General features: G+C 36.6%; 1 protein-coding gene and 1 pseudogene across 2 annotated transcripts; both read left to right on the top strand.

Annotated features, from left to right (window-relative positions):
• The first annotated feature begins 12,344 nt into the window (after window positions 1–12,344).
• Window positions 12,345–14,080, top strand: LOC307053823 (keratin-associated protein 13-1-like; annotated as a pseudogene). The gene is made up of 2 exons: window positions 12,345–12,901; window positions 13,994–14,080. The product of its transcript is annotated as a keratin-associated protein 13-1-like (transcript).
• Window positions 14,081–19,892: 5,812 nt separating this feature from the next.
• KRTAP27-1 (keratin associated protein 27-1) lies at window positions 19,893–20,511 on the top strand (the record flags this gene model as incomplete). The annotated part of the gene is given in 4 exon segments (XM_079705284.1): window positions 19,893–19,991; window positions 19,995–20,240; window positions 20,244–20,323; window positions 20,325–20,511. Coding segments are annotated over 4 exon segments (612 nt in total).
• Between the last annotated feature and the right edge of the window lie 830 nt (window positions 20,512–21,341).

The raw sequence follows: 21,341 nt of genomic DNA, 5'->3' as shown, positions 1-21,341 counted from the left end.
AAATCAAGATCCTCATGCAAATGAAAAACACACGTATTAAATATTTTACTTAACTCATTAATGAATGAGGGGATCACCATTAAGAAACCACAACTGGTTCAAAGGGAACTCAAAGAACACACTTATATAGGCTGTCAGAGATGCTGAAATAAATTTACAAAGATAGATACAAAGTGGTTACTGTACACAGAGGAAAAAATCAATGGAACTCCACTAGACAGAAACGATTTTTATTTTAACAGACAAGAATCATTTGCATTATTATCAATTTTCTACAGTGTATAGAATTATACAAGAGATGAAAAGCAATGAAAAGGGGCAATAACCTGAAACATGATAGTTCATGATAGATCGGCTACAGGGTAATTCGTTTCAATGTCCCTCATTTCAAAGTCTCAGAGTTTTTCTTTTTGTCTGACAACAGAATGTGAAATCAGTAACGCCCACTGTAAAACATAGTAATAGATGTATTGCAACAGTGTAAACATCATTTTTTTCCTTCATTATAGAAACTAAGGAGAAAAAAATAAATTACATGATATCATAGAAGGATCTAGTCTATTTTATTAGTGTACTCTTTTCTAGTGGCACTGCATCTGCTTGTAATTTGGAGGAAAAGATGATTACATAAGGGTGCAATATTTTGACTTGATCTTTCTTCCTGTCCTATTCCATCCTTCACATCACCTCAATCCCTACACTACTACTGTCAGCTTTACTCATCTTTAAAAACCTCGGATTTAATTAACTTAAATAACATACTTAAATATGAAAGAGCAAAATGAAGGTCCATATTTCTGATTCATTACACTTTTTAATTTTTCTAACATTAAAAAGTTAACCATTAAAGAAAGAGTTCTTCTTCTAGATTGTGGTCATGGTTACGGGAAATCTAGACATGAAATACAATTATATAAAACTATACACATACACAAATGAGTGCGTGTTTAAACTGGTAAAACTGAATGAGATCTGTAATCTAGCTAACAGTATTGCAGTGATGTCAATTTCCTGGTTTTGGTACTGTAGTACAGTTGGATAAGATGTCACTTTTGGGGAAGCAGGGTGAAGGTTAAAGGGATTCTATGAACTATTTTTGCAAATTTCTGCAAACCTATAATTATTTTTTAAAAAGTTTAATGAAAGTTAACTGTATGTTGAGAACATAAGTAGGCTATTGATTGGCAAAATGTGTTATAAGTTGTATAATGGATGTTTCTGGAAGATTCATATAGGCACACTAAAGTCTGTCAGTTCAAGTGACAGGATGCAGTTATCACTGATGTATGGGAGCTCCTAATCTGCTAAGGGTGAATGTGGGCCTTGGGAATAAAGTGAAAGGATTAGACCTTGCCCAGAGTTTTTCTTTTCTTCCATGTTCCATTCTTGTCTGTTTCAGAATTTTTAAGATTTCCCCATGAATCTCTATTTTGTTTCCTGATGGAATCAGTCAAATATTTCCACTCCCATCAATCCCAAATGACTAAGGCCCCACTTGCCAATGTTTATTTCTTGGAACACTGTTCTTAAGGGATATTAGTAGATGAGATACAGTGTTTGCATTTACACAATGAATATTGGACAAACCAAATTAATCAGGTTTGCTTTCTTCCCCTTTCAGAGTTTTTAATTATGCTTAAGCATATTGTGAATTTCCAAATGAAGAGGGGAGAATTAGTGTTTCCTTCCCTCTCTTCTCCATGGTGAATTTGGCAGAGACACAGCATGAGTTTTCCTAAGTTTTTTGGTCCAGATAATATTGTAATTATTAGTAAAAATTAATTTTAATCAAAATCTAAACTCCAGGTAATGAGTTATTTCTCTTATTTCAGGGAATTTCTGCAAAGAGATAATAACTAAATTTGTTTTTGAAATACACATTCCTTTTGGTACTTTACCAGAAAAATAATCCCAGTCACGTAATTGAAGGGGAAGCTGTTATCACACTCATAATCATAAAAAAATGTGAATAGTGGCTGATTCTGTGCTTTTAACAGCTTACTCTTCCTGCTGGGCAAATGACCACAGAGGTAATGTCTTGACCATAAAATTGATTCCAGGGGGCTACACTTTCTGTGGATGAATATTGGATATTGCAAGGTGAAATGGTGTCATTGATTGTTCATCTTCTCCAGCTTATAAACCAAATTTGAAAAATGCTTTCGCTTCAACAATTTTAGGGTGATTTTTCATGGTCTATTATTGCACGAGGTAAAGCAAGAAAAACAAACAGTCAAACCACATTTAGCACAACCTCTGGAGCTACAAACTTCATTCTGGGATAGTGATGTGGAAATGTTCTCTTAATCAATTGTTGACATGTGGGGAGGAATGCTTTGTGCAGCAAGCCTGTCTTTATTGAAGTCATAAGATGGAATTCTACCCAGCAAGTTTTTAATTTTCAAATTCTAGACAAGAATGTGGTGTGAATTCTAAAATGGCTTGCCTTTACTTTCTTACCCAACACCTTTTGTCATGTGGTTTAACACTTTGCCTAGGATATTATTCTCTTTTTCTCCATTTTAATCCTATTTTTAAGTGTTCAAGAGCTTAGTAATAAAACTTCGACTCATCTGTGTCATGCACTTGGTCCTCAGAATTTGTTAGCTTTATATTGTGGCTTAACAAACAGAAGGTAGGCTTGGGTAATGAAATATCTGAAGACAGAGAGATTTGGTCTCATTTTCTGGCTTTATAAAGTTTTTATTAAAATAATTTCTTACACATTACTTAACATATCAATATGCTTTTTTTCCTGAAAAGTGAAAATAATACTACTTAATTCTTAGAGCTGTTATGAGGAATATATATGAGAATTATGTAATGAAGAGTAAGAGTGTTTAGATTTTGAATTTATGGAAGGTATTGTGCCTCAGACGTCTTTGTTCATATGAGCCCATTTCTCTTGATATATGATGTGATTATCATATATTTGGCAATTAGTGTTAACATATTAATCTCCTTTTAGCAAGCAGGAAGAGCATACAATAGGCTTTGGTCTGCATTACTGAGATTTCAAAATGTATGCAAAGGGCATCTCTATTTCAAGCATGAGCAAAACCACTACTGCTTTTTCAAATATGGAGAAAAATAAATGTGTGTTCCAAAGTTTACTGGTAACTAGTTTAATATAGTTTCTTGCCTAAATCTTCACTGATTGCTATGTTGGGTGGGAGCAAAACAGGCAAAAAATATTCAAACCTTCCTTAAAAGAGTCCTTACCAGTTGAGACACTACTTTGGATAAATCTCTATAAATCGCTGTAGCATATGATGAGAGACACTGAAGTCGGAAAAACATGACTATGGAAACAAAGCTCCACACATTAGCTCACCAGATCCTATTCTTGGGGGTAATAGTACCAGTCATGTCTCTATCATGATTCTCTTGGGAATGCCAAACAGAAAATTGCTTACTAATGGTGTTGAAACTCAAAACAAATGAATACCATAAGTTATTATTATTCCTTCTTGAACTTTGAAGTCTTGCCAACATGAGTAGAGAATGAAGGCCCACTGTCTTCAACTTGCTGAAAAAATGTAGAATTGATACTGTCCAAAGAATTCCTGCCTGTTGTTATGCACACAGCTCCTGAATAGCAAGCCTCTATGGTAAGTCATAACATGTTTATTAGCAGTGACTCCTTCTTCCCAAAATGCAACTGCAACTAGGATAGCTCATCTGATATTAGGTACAGAGTCGCTAGGGATCAAGCTCATTAATAGGACAAAGGAATCAGTGCTGTCCTGTCTATTAATGAACTGACATCCCAACCTGAGTCTGGGCTCCCTTGCCACCTTCCAGATAACGAGATCACTTGATCCTCAGGATACCTCAGTCTGGGTCCCCACTTTGGTTTCCCCACCTAGAGAATTTCCGAGTTTTCGTGCTTCAGAGTGAGTCCTTAGAATATGTAAGCATTTTGATAATAATGTTTTTTTTTCACTTGGACATCAGTTTGTCTGCTTTGAGAGTGAACTCATTTAAACTGGGTTTAAGAAGAAACACTATGTATATTTGAATCCCTTGATTCTAACAGTTATTGGCTATTTGTCTTGTACATATTGTGGAACCTCTCAAAAATTTAATTTCCTTAAATGTAAAATAGAGATGATGATAGTATTTATATCACAAGATTACAATGAGGATCAAATGATAAGATATGTGAAGTAACTAGAAGAGTTCCTTGAATACAGAAACCACTCTATAAATGTTACCTATTATTAGACTATAAATGTATGTAACTTATGTCCAAAAAAATAAATGCATATGGCTCCCTTGACCTAACTCTCTGGTGAGCCATAAACATCATATCTTTCATTTGGCCCAAAACCAAATATTTCTGCTCTCAATTCCTAAACATTTTAAATACACAATAAAGTATACAATAGTATATTCCATTCCCTCCCAAAACTCATAAACATGCAAATAAATGTTTTAATTCATTTTCTTTATATAATTTTTTACTTTGGGTGTAACCTAATTTAGCATTTTCTTAATCCTTTATTTGTTTATTTATTTATTTAATGTTTCTTTTATACTGTGATTTTCCTGGGCAATCTTATCTCTGTGCCTTTAACTCTTGGTCTTCACTAGTGTCTGTCTATCCTCAATCCACCGAATTCCTATAGTTAGGTTAACCAGGGATCTTTAGATGTAATGCCCACCTTCACATAATACAGAAATGCAACTATCTGAAACATTGCTTTGGAATTTTTTTATTTGTTCAGCAATTTTCAATGTGCTTGAAGAAAATAATTTGGTATTTGCTTTACTGCTTATAAACACAGCACCTAAGGGGCCATTAAAAATTTACATGCTATAAATTTGATAGTAGATTACTTCTTAAAAGTATTTGGGCTAAAATTTCCATCTTCTTTTCTAATATAATTTAAGTCCACTTATATGAGGCATTCCATATTCATCCAGCTGATAAAGAGAGCCAAGCAGAATTATTTTTCCATAAAACATTTGATTCTTACAGAGTATCATGATCAGGCAATGATATCATTGTCTTTTATGCACCATTTATATCACACATATCAGTTGTTACTGAGCATAAGTACGTGCTTTATAATATGGGACACTGCATCGGGAATGATTGAGCAAAAATTGCAATAAAGTATAATGCTGAAAATCAGGGAGGAAAGAAAAGAGCTATATCTCAGCATCCTGTAAATGACCCTCTGAGTCACAAATTAAACCAGCAATGATGACCAATTATTTTGAGCATGCAACAATCATCTCAAGTCCAAGGCAATACTGTAAACTGTCTTTTGCCTATAAAATACAAGTAAACATATTTATCATGGTGTTAATCTATTTGATTGTAATTAGACAACACACTAAGGAGATGTTCTTGTGCAAATTGTAGTGTAGAAATATACTGAGGTTGGCTGTCAAAAACATCTCACTCACAGGTTGAGAGCACATAAGCCCTCTAGGCCAGCAGGGAACATTCAAAACTTCTCTGACACTGTTAACAAATGAAGTAGATGTAGTGATAACATGTTACAGCTGCTAGGCTGGAAACTTCTCTTCCTTTTCTCTTAGAGAATTCCTGGTCTACCCAGTCTTGTCCTGTGGCCCGTCTTACCTCAGCCACTTTGTCTACTCACTGACCTCTGTTCTCCCAGTCTCCTCCAAAAAAAGTTTCTCTCTAATGACTCAAGAGAGCTGTTAGAAGCCCGTCAGCAGCCAGAAATCATCTGTTTTCCAGACACTATGAATTCAATGGCTCCCAGTCTTTAAATTGTCCATCCTCTGATTACCAAAACCTGAATTATCTTCCCAGGTTCTGCCATGCAAACTACTTTCTTACTAGGGATGTCCTGCCAACTTAATACAAACCAGCCTAGAAGCCTGGCTTCTGTAAAGCAGCTTAATGCCTCTTCACCCTTCTACATGAAATGCTGTTTTCTATTTTATTCATTTACCACAATCCCCACTTTAGGATGGACTGACCACCAACTACTTAGTTTCTCTCAGAGATACATATTCTGTCATCATTATGCAATCAGAGTAGTCAAACTTTGGAAACCACCTTAGAGTTTTATATGTCAGATATTAAAAGAAGTTACACATAAGAGAAATCATGAGGTTATTTCATATGTTCTTGTTCTCCTACAATGTGACAGAAATGCTGTTATTGAATAAATTTTCATGGAATTCAAACACATTCATTTTTCCTTGAATTTTTTAAAGAGTTTTTGGCTGACTGGGATTGCATTTTTTTAACTACTTGGAAAAATTACTACTTGGATAAATTTAGTCATTGATTTTATAAAAAGCAATCTGTAAAACCAGAGCTAAGACAATTCATTTGCATAAGTAGGAAAATATTATAGTCTAAAATGACTTCTAATTAGAGAATTGTTATTTCCTATGTAAAACATAAGATTCAAAGTAATTCACAACATGTGTAAATGCAAAGGGCATAAGATTCTATTTGGCTTTATATAGTAGCTGAGGTATCTTTAAGAAGAACAAAAATGATTAGATTTACTTGCATGTAACACATTTTAAAGTCACCTATCTTCTCTTAACATACTTCTCATTTTCCAGAATCAGATGAAGGCATACCTCTTTTGGATAGGGCTCTTTCTTGGTCCCCTCCTCATCCTCACCACCCACAACAGTGCTTTGTGCTCTAATGTGTGCTTGCTGAACTGACTTGAAATGACTCTCTCTAGCTTTCAAATTCCATGTTAGTATATTGAGAAGGTTGGACAAGGTGGTTTAGTTTGACAAGGGTTTATTTTTTAGCTTCTACAATGTACTGGGCACTATTGAAACTGTGGTCATTTCCATATTAAATTACAAAACAAAGCAAAACAAAATGATAGATATAGATACACATATAGATATATAATATTTGATAGTGACATGCTTAAAATCTAGGAGGACCATCTAACTTGACCTCCCTCCAACATTGGCTACTTTTGACTGCTTTGGTTTATTTATAATGCATTTTTACCTTGATTTTGTTACACTCTCAATTTTCTTTAGATTTTACTGGCTATTCTTTCTCAGTCTTTGGTAGGCTCCTCTTATTTTTCCAATTCCTTCAGTAAAAGGTTTTCTCAGGAAGCCATCCAAGGCCCCCTTCTCATCTCATTTAATACATGTTGTGGAGCTTTAATAACCATCTTTATGGGAGGCAGTCAAGCACTATAGTTAAGAATATAGGCTATTGAATCACACTGCCAGGGTCTGAACCCGACCGGGGGCCCACTCGTACTCTTATGTGACCCTCCAATCCATTCTTCTTACTGCAGACAGAGTCATCTCTTTAGGAGGCAAATTTGATCTAATTATGTCAATATTTATAACCTATAGGTGACTTCTCATTGTTACAGATCCCCATTCCCTTGTCCAAGCCAATGGGGACAGATGAGTTTTGGAATCCAGTTGTTTCAGACTTTAGAATGATAATAGAATGCATAAACTGTATGTAATATAATAACCCAGGTAGTATCTAGGAAAAAAAAAACCCTATAATCAAACATATTTGTTTATTTCTGAGGCACAATATGTCCACACTAAGAAGAGGAAGAAAAAAGTATATGCACAGTTTCCATTAGTTTGATCATGTTATTCTATCCAGAGAACAGAGAATGCCTTCTTTCACCACCAAATTAGTTCTAAAGGATGTTTTTGATTTTCAAAGTGTTTTGGACTTTTGAAGAATGTCCAGAGCCCCTTGTCATCTGGCTCCTGTCTGTCTCCAGTCCCACCTGTTATCTTCTCTCTTCCAAGACTCATCGCTGATGCTGAACCTCTTGAAAAAAGATCCTCTTGCCTGACTGACTTCTTTGCCTTCAGTCTTAAGCTGAGTGGAAGCAATCTAGTATCTTTTGAAGATAAAATTAGGGCATAGAGACACTAGGTATGAACTAATTGGGGGTCAGATCATAAGATGATTTGTATTAAAGACTTAGGAAATTGAATTTGAGTTTGAAAAGACCAACATAGACTTTAGAAAAAAAAACATTGTGACAAATGCATAGGAAATAGAGTTGAGATAGGCAAGACCAGAGGCTCTGGAGACCACCCATAATAACAGACAAATAGCTGAGTTATGGCCAGATAGAAAAACAAAGGATTTTACCATTTTTGGAGATTAAAAAAATAGCAAGGTATGCTTATCCAAGATCAGATATGGGAAGTGAGGAAAAGGGAGGTCATGGATATATCCCAAGAACTGCATAGATGGGTTACTGTAACTATAATAGTGTGCAAAAGAATTAGAAGTTGTTCTAATTCAGGAGATGGCTTAGGAGAGCAGTTGAGCCTCTGCCGGGTTTAATATTTTTGTGAAACATCCAAAGGGATATGTGGATCAAGCAAAAGTTTGGAGGGAGAGAGACAGGATAAGATAGAAGATAGGTGATGATAATCCCATCAATTCCCTAATTTATCCATTAAGTATTTGTTGAGAAACAACTATATAACTTTGATTATTCTTGAGCTGAGGATTCACTGTTGAACAACACAGAGTATATTTTTTATGTCTCCCAAGAGATTACAGTCAGAGATGTGCCACTTAAGAAGGGTCATAGACCAGGTGAATCAATGGTGTTATCAAACCTATGATTTAGTTAAGCTGATATCTTTTAATCATGCAGGAGTTCTTAATGAAGGAAGCAATGCACTCATTTACTTGACATATATTATTTGCCTCACGGCAGATGGTAACTGACTCCCATGGACTGGTTTGTTTAGGTTGCGCTGCTCTAGCCTAGAAGACAGTCTAAAAAATAAATATGTTATAAAAATAATAAAATTAATTACAGGGATGATAGCTATCATAACGGGAGAACCTAAGTTATCCTGGGATATGGTAGTTAGGAGGTAAGGAAAGGCTTAATTATCCAGAAGAAAGAACATTCAGGGCACAGGAAACAGCATGTTGTTTTGGTAGGAAAAAGCTTGAGCTATGTTAATTATGGAACAGAAGCAGTGTGTTTGGGAGAGAGGGAAAGGGTATGGTGTGAAGATGAGGTTAGAGACATGTTCATGCAATCTTACAAACCATGTAGAGGATTTGTGTTTATCATACGTGTATTAGAAAACAATGGGGAGGTTTTAATCAGGACAGTGACAGGACCTGATTTTTGTTTAAAGAAGATTGATCAGGCAGAGATAGAGAAAAAAGATTGGAGGAGACATTTTTTTTGAAAATGAAATAGGCAATGTTGTACATTTTCAGTAGTCCCACAAAGAAAGGAGACTACCTTGAACTAGAACAGTGGTTCTCCACCAGAACTGCTTTAACCCTCAAGCAATTTTTGAAGACATTGTTAATTGGCATAATGTGTGTGTGTGTGTGTGTGTGTGTGTGTGTGTGATGTGTTACTGGCGTCTAGTGGATAGAGCCAGGGACACTGCCAAATATCTTACAATGAACAGGATACTCCCCACAAAAAAGTAATACCCAGTTCACAATGTCAGTGATGACAAGGTTGAGAAACCCTAGACTGGAAGGAAGGCAGTAAGAGGACTGGGGAGATTTATGATAAGTTTAGAAAATAGAATGGGCCATATTTAGAGTGGATTGCATATATTAAGAGGATTTCAAAGTTTCTGAGTTAAACTACTTATGTGGTTCGAAATACTGCTTACTGAGATGAGAAAAAAAATATTTTTTTTCTCCCTAGGGAAGAATAAAAGTTCAATTTTATACACATACAATTTTGACAGCCTTATAAAATCTCTAAATGGAAATAGCTAGTAATAGGATATCTGGGTCTAGAATTTTAATAAAAGGAGGTGTGTACTGGAAATATACATTTGAATGACACAATATGGACAGTATTTCAAGTCATGAATGAGAGCTACCTCCCCTACAGAGAGAATAAGTGGTGAGATCAGCAGTAATCCTCAAAAAACAGGAAGCCAACTAATGGTAAATTGAATTTGGTGGAAGTTAGATAGAAAATCAGGAGTGTGATGTCACAGAAATTCATAGATGAACATATTTCAAGATCAGGGACACAGTTAACTGTGTTAAATGTGGTTAAACATTTGCATAGGATCATCCCCAAAATGTCCATATTTAGCAGAATAAAGGTCACTGCTGACCATAGCAGTGAAATTTCAGAAGAGTGTTAAACCAGAGAAAAGCAACATGGTTATTGAAAAGACAATAAGAATTTACATAGTTGACAAACTGATCACACAAATCTTTAGAGAATTTTGTCTTTAAAAACAAGAAAAGCTATATAATCACGGAGGAAATGACACTAAGATTTTTGGGTTGAAGATGGTTAGCTATGTCTGTAAGTCTGAGAAAACAGAACCATTAGAATGGATGGGGATGAAGCTGTTGGACAGAGAAAGAAATGATTGGTCAAGGCCACAAAGGTAATTTTGCTTGGCCTGGAGGTGAGGGGCAGAGATCTAGAGTCACCTTAAGCACTAAACTGGTTATGATTAATTTGGGGATTATATTTAATTATGAAAGAGATATTTATACTCAATGTTGTATTAAAGGTAAGTTTTAAAAGACAATTAGTGTGCACGCACTTACTTTAGATGAATGTAAAAATAGAAAGTTAATGATTTGATATATTCCTTCATTTCATAAATAATTTGGAGCACTCACTGTGTGCCAGATGCTTGATCAAAGAAAACTGAACCCCGTTGCTGATCCTGAGGAACTTCTGGGTACTCGACTCTTACAATGTATGTGACTGTCCTGCAAGTTCAAACGACTGAAATCTTACTCAGTCTGCACAATCCATTTCAAAAGACATCTCTTCCAATTCCTCCGTGTGTGTGTGTGTGTGTGTGTGTGTTTGTATGTTTGTTCACCTAAATGGATAGCTAAGATACTAAGATCCTTATTGCAGAAGAGTTTAAACAGTTGAGATGAACACCTGCTAGACATGAGGAATTTGATTTTGGCTTTGAGGGATGAGAAGGATTTGGGGAAGCAAGCAAGACAGTGGGTAGACTATTCCATTGGTGCCAGACAAGCAAATGCTGAAGATTAGAGCAAAGAATCACCGGGAATCAAATAGAAAAAATCGAATTACATAAATAGGTTTTTGCTTTCCAATTTCTAAAGGATGCCTTAAGGCAGAAGTTGGATATTACAATAAGTGAGAACAAAGACATTTCTAATTCTAAGACTTTTCTATCATTGATTCTTTTATAGTGATAAGGTTACTTTTAACTACTTAATATGAAGGTACTTGTTTTCTGCTTTGTCTTTCTAGAATGATGAACAAAAGAGAAGCTCAGCAGGGAGCAAAATGAATCACTCTCTAAGGTGTCTCATTTCTCACTCCCAACTGAGTTGGAAAAGGTTAGCACACTATTAAAATTCAAGTTGTTGCAAATGTATTTCATTGGTAGTCAACTCACTCAAGATATACTAGTTTTTAGCAATTATTCTCAGTGATAGTCTATGTGTTGGCCAAAGAATCTCTGTGTCACATGGAAAAGGAATTCAATAACTCCATGCAGGATCAAATATGAGTTGCTTAATGATGATAAGCTAAATAAGAAGACAAATAGAAGAAGAGCTTGAAATAACCATCTCCATGGTAACTTTGAATGTTAAAAAAAAAATAACTGAAAGCATTAAGAATCTGGTGGCTGTGTTTGGTTTTCCATAAAAGAGGTAAGAATGTATAGGTAGGCACATCTGACAAAATGCAAATGTTATCACATTGAAATGTTTTTCTCACCTCGGTATTTATTGTGCACGTGATTCTGGGAGCTGATAAGTTAAGCTTCAACACAGCATTGTTCTTCCTGCTGGCTTTGGAGGTAGTCACACCTGGGTTGTTAAATGGGTAATAATTCCTATCTCATAAGGTGGTTGCAAAGATTAAATGATCCCACAATCTGCAATGTTTTACACATAGTAAAGGCTCCATAAAACATATATAAATATCTGAGAGGGAGGTGCTGATGACCATTAGGAGTAACAATTTTCACACTCAGGCACAAAATCAGTCAATCTCAGTGAGGAAGCAAGGGCACCATCTTTATGCATCAGGACCAACGTCTTTGAAGGCAAACCACACGTAATTTCTGAAAAAAAAAAAAAAAGAGAGAGAGAGAGAGAAGCAGAGTGGCTTCTATAAAGCAGAATAATTGAACAGCAGTTAAGAAAACACAGGAATGTGTTCAGTTATAATTATAGCCTAGGTTAATTGACTATTTTCATGACAAGACATGCACAAAAACAGGGAGGGTCTGCATCACACCCAGTGTACTGAGGATATATATATATATATATATATATATATATATAAACATGGCTGGGAGAAGCCAAGGATATCAGAACATCTTCTCACAGTAACTCAGCTGAACCCACATCTCCTGTCAACATGTCCTACAACTGCTGCTTTGGAAACTTCTCCTCCCACTCCCCTGGAGGCTATCTGCACTACCCAGGCTCCTTCCAGCCCAGCGACCTGGTCTACAACACTGACCTCTTCTCTCCTAGCACCTGCCTGCTGGGCTCCTCCCTCTACAGTGGCTGTCAGGAGAACTTTGATGAGCCCACCAGGTGCCAGATGTACGTGTGGTGTCCAGTCCCTGCCAGATATTCTGCTACCATCCAAGGACCTCCATGCCCTGCAGTCCTTGCCGGTCAATTCACACTGGATCTCTGAGCTGTGGGTCCAGCAGAGGTTACTGCCTGGGCTATGGATATAGAAGTTGCTACTGACTAGGCTGTGGATCCCGTGGCTTCAGACCCCTGGGTTCTGGAATCTGTGGCTTCCCTTCCCTGAGCCATGGATCCAGATTTTGCCGCCCAACATACGTGGCTTCTAGGATCCGCCAAACTTCTTGTTACCAACCAACCTGTATATCTGGCTTCTACTGCGGATCAATAAAGTTAAGGGTTCTAGACTGTGACTTCACAGTTATATCCCTCAAAGTTAATCTCAGCTATTATCTGGCTGGAGTCTATATTCTACTACCTAGACAAACGATAATTTTTAAAAATCCTATTAATATTAAAATAATTTATCTCAGAGAGTATCCATTCTGTTTCTTCTATTTCCCCCCTTACTTCTCTAGTTAAAAATAGTACAAGAGGTCTCTTTTCCTTTCAAATAAACTCATTTAATCTGATATCAGTTCATAAATCTTGCTATTAATTTTTTTAAAGATGTCTGTTGGGAATTCCAAATCTACTATTATTTGTGTAAAAAGAAGTATTTAATTTATGGAGCAGATTCACTGATTGGAAGAATTATCTGCCAATACAGAGTTAGTTCATTAGAATTTTTGGCAAGTGAAATCAGAGTTTGGGCAGGAGATTATCCTAAACTCTTCTATGAGTGGTCATTTCTGCCTTATCAGGATACCTTACTTTGGTTAAACTAGTCTTGGGTCAGATCCAAGAAGAAAAGTTCCAGAGACAGCAGTGATGCTTCATCAAGTAATAGCTTGGCTGTTTTAGATGGAGGAATTGTCAAAATACTTTTTATAAGACCCTTTTACAGATTTATGCAAGCTCTAATGGAATTCTGAGGTTACAATATTGACTGACTGCAGTAACCTGTGTAATGAAACAAACATGTTAAGTATGGATGAAATTAACCACATATTCATTTTATTATAATAAAAGGAATACGATTTCTGAGTCATTTTTTAATGTTGAGACGTCATTCTCTTTCTTCTATTTGATCAGTATAAGACCAGCTCTTTTCATAGAAGTCTCCTGAGAACTTCTGGAAACATGGCAGTATCATGAGTAGGAAATAGCTGAGAGGGAGGACTCCTTGATATCATAGGCTTATATTTGGATATGATAACTAGATAGTTTACTAAGTTTTCTTGCTTGGGGGAATGCATATATCTACATTTGAAAATATGTAAGTGGAAAGAAAATATGTAAGTGCATGTGTGTAGCCTATTGTTCATTGCCCTCATAGTTGTTTTTCTCCTCTCTCCTCTTCCCACAAGAACTGAAGTTTGCTTGTGTACCTCTTCTTAACTACCCACAATCATTTCTTTATATCAGCATGACTATGTCCCAGGTTTCAAGATTGAATCTGGCACCCCAATCCCTACTGCAAGTGAATCGTTCAGAATGGAGCATGTGATCTGACTTAAACCAATGGGAAAAAAGGAGTGATATGGAGAAGTGCTTATGGTAAAGTTCTTCTTGTGGAGGTTTTTTTTTTTTTTAACATCTTTATTGGAGTATAACTGCTTTACAATGGTGTGTTAATTTCTGCTTTATAACAAAGTGAATCAGCTATACATACACATATATCCCCATATCTCCTCCCTCTTGCATCTCCCTCCCACCCTCCCTACCCCACCCCTCTAGGTGGTCACAAAACACCAAGCTGATCTCCCTGTGCTATGCGGCTGCTTCCCACTAGCTAACTATTTTACATTTGGTAGTATATATAAGTTTGGTTTTTTAAAATGCTTTATTATTATTACTTTTTGCTGTGTTGGGTCTTCGTTGTTGTGCATAGGCTTTCTCTAGCTGCGGCGAGCAGAGGCTACTCTTCGTTGAAGTGCATGGGCTTCTCATTGCAGTGGCTTCTCTTGTTGTGAGAGCATGGGCTCTAGGCACACGGGCGTCAGTAGTTGTGGCATGCAGGCTCAGCAGTTGTGGCACACGGACTTAGTTGCTCCACAGCATGTAGGATCTTCCCAGACCAGGAATTGAATCCATGTCCCCTGCATTGGCAGGCAGTTTCTTAACCACTGAACCACCAAGGAAGTCCATTGTGAAGTTTTCTGAAGCAACCATGTCTTCCTTTGGATTTTGTCATATCATATGTGGAATGCTGCATCCATTTTGCATGTGGCCTGAAAATTAAACCATCACATGAATGAAGGGAAAACCAAGAGAAAGGCTGAGGAACAGAGCCCATACCATCTTACTTCTGGACTTTGGTAAACATGAGACAATCAATGTTATTATTTAAGCCAGGGGTCCCCAACCCCTGGGCTGTGGACTGGTAGTGGTCCACGGCCTGTTAAGAATCGGGCCGTAGAGTAGGAAGTGAGTGGTGGGTGAGTGAGTGAAGCTTCATCTGCCGCTCCCCATTGGTCCCCGTCGGTCAGTCCTATCACCACCTGAACCATCACTCTCATTACTGCCTGAACCATTCCCCCTCCCTAGTCCATGGAAAAATTGTCTTCCACAAAACCGGTCCCTGGTACCAAAAAGATTGTGGACCCCTGATTTAAGCCATTTTGAATTACAATTTCTGTTACTTGTAACTATGGTTCATTCTTTTTTAAAAATTACTCATCATTAAAGGCTACATAGGCACAGTGTAATCAACTAACTTTTCTTGATTTTTTATTTTTTTCTTTTTGGCTCTTTGAATCAAAGTCTGATTTAATTGAATTGTCAATGACCAAGGATTATTTCAAGAAGCACAATTATGTAGAAATAGATTCAGAGAAGAAATGTTGTCACATGTAAATCCTTTTATTATCACATTCTAAGAGAATCTATTTATCATTATAAACAGAGAAAGTTGGCAAGAGATTATTTCCATATTCCACATAGGATCATTATTATGGTCATAATGTCATAATTTTGAGTATTCCAGAGCTTAAAATTTTGTGTGTGTGCATTACAGTGTCTGAGAAGTGTTACATGGTATTCGACTTATTTTACAGAATGTTATATCTAAAGGAAGTTGGACATTCCCCTCATCACACTCTTTGAGGTAGACCAATGTGTTCTTGGCCAGAGAAACATATTTTTTATTTATTCTCGGAGTTATTCTCAAATACAATAGAACTATTAATTTATAGTTGTGGATTTCTACCAGCATGAATGGCATCTAATTGTCTACAAACATCAATCTTTTGTTTGTCCTTTAAAATTTTTCATAAATACTCTTAATAAAGATTATATGGCTTAAATGAAAGTGTGGTTTTCATTCAGTAGATAGGTTTGACATGATGCCATTTAATGTCCTTTTCAACTCTAAGATATTGAGATTCTGCTAGGAAATCATAGAATGTGGTAACTGGAAAGTACTTTGGAGATCTTCTCATCTAAACTCATTATGTTGTAGGATATCCAGAGAGGCAGAGTGATGTTCAAATTCATGCAGTGAATTAACAGAACCAACAGGGCTAGAAGCCCGGTTTTTTCACTCTTAGTCTAGTATTCCATTGCTGCACAGTGTATCTAGGTTTGGAAAAAAGGAATGGATTTAAATTAACTTTAGGTGCTTTGGCATGTTTGTTTGGTGCCATAAAACTAAGGCAAAGACAGAGGAAATAAATTGTGGAAGAATTTAAGTAAAGCATATTACTGAAGGGTAACTCTAATTTTTGAATTTTTGTTTGCTTTGATACAGCTGAACAAGTGATTAAAGTCCAACATAGCCACATAATCGAATATAAAAACAATATAAACTATTCAACCTGAAAGCTACCAAGCTCTTGAGAGATGGAGACAGGTTGTCTAGGCCTTTAATGATAACATTAAACACAATCCAACCATTAAAAGGGTGGAATGTGCAACATTTACAGACACAAACAACATAATGTCAAACACAATAAAGAGACTTTTAAATTTTACCTTATAGTATGATATCAATCCCAGATTGATCCTGCCATAAGAACAACACCTTGGTCTGTATGATGATCCTTAACCTGATCAGAAATAATTGCTACTCATTTATCCCTCAATATGTGGCAGGCAATCTAGTATCTTATATAATATATCATCTCATTTAATCATTAAAACACACTTATGGGGTTGATACTCATAAATTTAATTTTAAAAGTGAAGAAACCAACTCAGAAACTGAAGGTTAGAGTTTATGATTGTAGATCTCGGCTTAGAATGCTGGCAGTCTGACTGTGAAACCCTTATGTTTAATCACTTCTCCACAGCAAATGCTAATATTCCACCCTCTGGTGGCTAGGAGATACCACTGCAGCTACAATCATGTATACTTCAAGACCAGGAAATTGTTGTTCAACCATTTAGTAGCGAAGTATCCAGTCACCACAAGAAATCAGGTGATTATTTCTACCTATTTCTCAAGAATTCTATGAAATAGACTACATAATTATCATTATTCAAGTGTCTACAAAATTAATACTTAGTTTTTAGTAGGTTGAATGAAAACAATTGCAAGGTGGCCAGCTGTCCTCACCTACGTCGTTCCATTGTAATAAGCCAGGTAACTCCCTCTAAAAATTCAGCACCAGTCAAAATCCAAATTGTATGCTGAAATACCTACTAATTCAACACTCAGTTAAATAGAATGTCCAAGTTAGTGCCTCATCCCAACGAGAAAAGAACTCATGGAGTGGCTTTATTCACAAATGACAGACCTACTCACAAATGACACTATCTTACATGTGGAGATTTGGAACTGCACAGACATTTACTAATTGACTACACATTGTGAGGTTAATAAGAAGGCTGACTGCTGGGGAAAATTGTGTGAATGTTGGCCTAGAGGATGTCCTGTCTTTGCCCCTCAGAATTTATCAACAGGACTCTGTGCTGACAGTGAAAAGTGGTGCCCTTTTTCTTGGTAAAAGCTTTCAAAAACATTCCTATGTGCAATCAAATGTTATTTTAAAATAAATGACTCAGTTTGTGCCATGTTAATAAGAGGCTTCCTTAATGATTTTGTTCTTATTTCACAAAGGGGTAGTTGAAATGTAGGCATGGTTATCATTATTTCTTTTTCTTTAAGCTCTGTACCCTTGCCAATTCTTGGGTATGTTCAGGTTTCAGAACTGTATTCCTTCAGACATTAAATTATAATCTGAGTGAATTTTCATTTTGCACCTTCTATTCATTAATTTTTCAAAATATGTTTATGGAGTTCTTATTATGTAACAGCCAGAAATGGTGTTCAGTGTTGGGAATATAACAGAGAAAGATATACATACTTCTTGACTTTATGGAACTCACAGTGTAGTGGCAAAGACATAACGAAGAAACAAGTAAAATGGTTATAAACTGAGATAAGTTCTGTGAAGAAAAAAATGATTCTCTGAGAATGGTATCTTTTTTAAGTGGGATGATGAAGGAAATCACTTCAGTTGAGACACAACAAATGAGGAAGGGAGCTGTATAAAGAGGAGGAGAAGGCAGTGAAGGAATGAAACAGGCAGCTGCACATGCAAAATACTGAGGAAAGGAAAGTCTTGACATGGTCAAGGAGCTGAGTAGAGACCTGGGAGAATAAAGCGTATTGGGTAGAAGAGAAATGATAAGCTTTGGAGTTAGAAAAATAGGCAGCAGCTGGATCTTAAAAGGAGCTGTAGGCCAGGCTAAGAGGAATGGATCTTATTTTTAAGTGCAATGAGAATCCATTTAATGCATTTAATCAGGAGAGTCATAGCTGCAATAGAAGCCTCTGTGTAATGATAAATATAAATGTGCAAAGAATTAAATTAGTTGTTGTAGGGTTCATGTGGAACACATACTGGGATCTTTCATCACACAGAGTGGTCATTCAAATTTATAAATAATTTGCATCTATTACAAAGACATTATACAAAAGTTGTGTGTACAGCCTGTCAAGCTGAATGTGGACACTCAGAAGTGTCGTTTTAAATATATAATATCCCCAGACCATTATACATCAATGAGGTGCTTGTATAAGTGTTGTTCAAAGTTTCTCAATGTTCTTGGTTTGCTTCAGACCCAAGAAAGGCAGACCAGAGTGCTGTGCTAAAAATATACTTCTGTTGTTTCACTGTCAGAAGCTGAGCTAAATAAATCATAGAATGTGTTACAGAAATTGTGTCGGTAAGTTCTGTGCTATGAGTTTGAAACGATGCTAAATGCAGCATGATAATGTGAAAATGTAGGAGCTCATCATTCTGCCATCAAAAAGAAAACACTGAGTAAACAAAAATGAAAAGCATACCTGAAACAGGTTTGTTAGAAAGCAAATTATCAAGAACAGCTATAAGTAAACACATTACTTGGTGTAAAATACAATCATAGTAAAGAACGTGTCAGAATCCATTGGTAATTCAGAGGAATAAGTAATAACATCTAACCAGGAAAATCAGGGAAAAGCTTTATAAAAAGACAACATTTAAATTTCGCTTTCAATAAGATGAGAGGAGCAAAATGTCAGACAAAGGGAAAGATGTTTATAGGGCAATGGCCCCATTCAGTACTTTGGGTGAAGAGTAAGAAGGATAATGGGGGTGGGCTCAGTCAAATCAGTCTCTTGGGCTTCCCTGGTGGTGCAGTGGTTGAGATTCCGCCTGCCAATGCAGGGGACACGGGTTCGTGCCCCGGTCCGGGAAGATCCAACGTGCCGTGGAGCGGCTGGGCCTGTGAGCCATGGTCACTGAGCCTGTGCGTCCGGAGCCTGTGCTCTGCAACGGGAGAGGCCACAACAGTGAGAGGCCCATGTACCACAAAACAACAACAACAACAACAACAAAAGAAACAGCCTCTTACCTAAAATGTCTTGATCATAATATCAAGTTCTGCCAAGGTGCCATTTCTCAAAACTCCGGTCGTGAGTATTAATCAGTATTCAATTGGCCATTTCCACATACATTTCTTATTTTCCATTTACCAGTAAAGAGAGGCATGGTGACTAAGGAAAAAAAAATAAAAAATGTTAGCTTGGTGACATGTTGGGCCTCATATTCGAGAAGCCCCACCCTGATGAGTCAGCTTTGGGGCTAACATGAAAGCCACTTTGAACATTCAAAATGGACTGGCTTCTTTGTTAATAAGGCATCATCTTCATATATAACTAAACAAAGTGCTAATGAGATGTTATCCTTCAAATTAGCTTAAGCAATGACGTAGAAAGAGTTGTGAGAAGAAGCCAATACCCAGTTTTTTGAGCATATAACCTCCTCAGTAATGAATTTAATCTTCAAACCAGCATGTTGGATCCTTGGGACCAACTTCAATCAAAGATTTTCACAGTATGACCCAGAGATCCAGCCATTCGCTCAAGAGCTTCTATAATGTCCCAACTCTCTCTGTCATCATACATGAATCGAATGGTATAAACTTTGAAGATGGATGATTTTTACCTAGCAGCTGCCACGGCAGGACCTGCCTCCTGGACAACTTTCAAGAAAACTTCAGGGAAACCACAAATTACAAAGTACCCAATGGTGAACAGGAATTACACACAGAGGACAGCTGTGTGCAAAGTGCCTTCCTCCCTAGGGTTGTCCAAATGAGGTGTTTTAATTCTGAGCCATGTGAAAGGACAGTATGCCAATCAAGAAGTTCCTCAGCTGTGTTGGAGTGTGTTTCTCAGCTTTGTTAGTCAGGAAGTAGCCAGCAAATGGGTTTTGTAGTCCACAGCTGCCAACCTGTGAGCAACATGGCAAAATCTTGTCCACTCAAGACACATGTCTAAGAGTTGCCAAACTCTGGACTGTGACTTTAGCCAATGCCAGTCTCAGAGCCCTGAATCCAGTTCCTGTGGTCCTCCAGTCTATGTTGCACCAGAGCCACAACTCCTGGAATCATCTTCTAACACTTATGATCCAACTTGCTGTGTTACTGGTGGTTTGCAATTGCCTCATAAGTGAAGAATGTGTAGGGTAGATATATTCGAATTTGGATAAATTGATTTCTGAGATACTTAGGAATTTTTATTTCTCTTAACACGAATTATTTTTGCATGTGTTTGAATGAACATGTCCTCGACTGTCTCCAAATAGAAGAAATTTTACTTTTTTTTTTTTTTTTTTGCTTTTTGGGGCATTTCTAGTGGTAAGCTGGGGTAGGAAAGTAGGTTAACTATTTTAAGTCACTAGGACACTATTTGTTATAGGACAATGAGAGTTGCCACCAGGGACTAATATGAATACTTAAAACATCCACATTATACTTTGACTACTGATTATTATCCGTGGAAACACTTAGCATTGAATCTGGCTTATAATATGACATGTTATATTATAATAAATAAAGGTAATGTGCTACTAATATCAGAAATCCATGTAGTGTTGGAGTTTAAAGACACCTTGAAGCCCATTTAGTCTTGTGAATTCTGATGGGTTCAACTCTATCAGAGATTGCTCACGTAGATAATAGCATCAGAACCACAACCCACACCTGTGTCTCCTCGCTGCCCATCACTATTTTATTTGTATTACAGCACTCTTTTAGTTAACTATGACATTGAATCTATTGCTTGACTAGTACAATATAATTTTGAATTTTACCTCCATAGACTTAATAACCATGGAGCCAGAGATGTTTGAATATAAGTTCAAGTTTAGCATGTATTTTTCTTCCTCTTTTCGCTATTGAAGTGCTTTTCAGTGCTTTATTCTTTGTATTAAATAAATTCACTTTATGTACATTAAAAATAATTGTCGCTAATATTTTTATTCAACACATTTGTGGGGTTTAT

Source organism: Hyperoodon ampullatus (assembly GCF_949752795.1).
Source record: "Hyperoodon ampullatus genome assembly, chromosome: 5".
Classification (NCBI taxonomy): Eukaryota; Metazoa; Chordata; class Mammalia; order Artiodactyla; family Ziphiidae; genus Hyperoodon; species Hyperoodon ampullatus.
The sequence above is the reverse complement of the archived record's forward strand: the minus strand, read 5'-3'. Positions and strand labels throughout refer to the sequence as shown.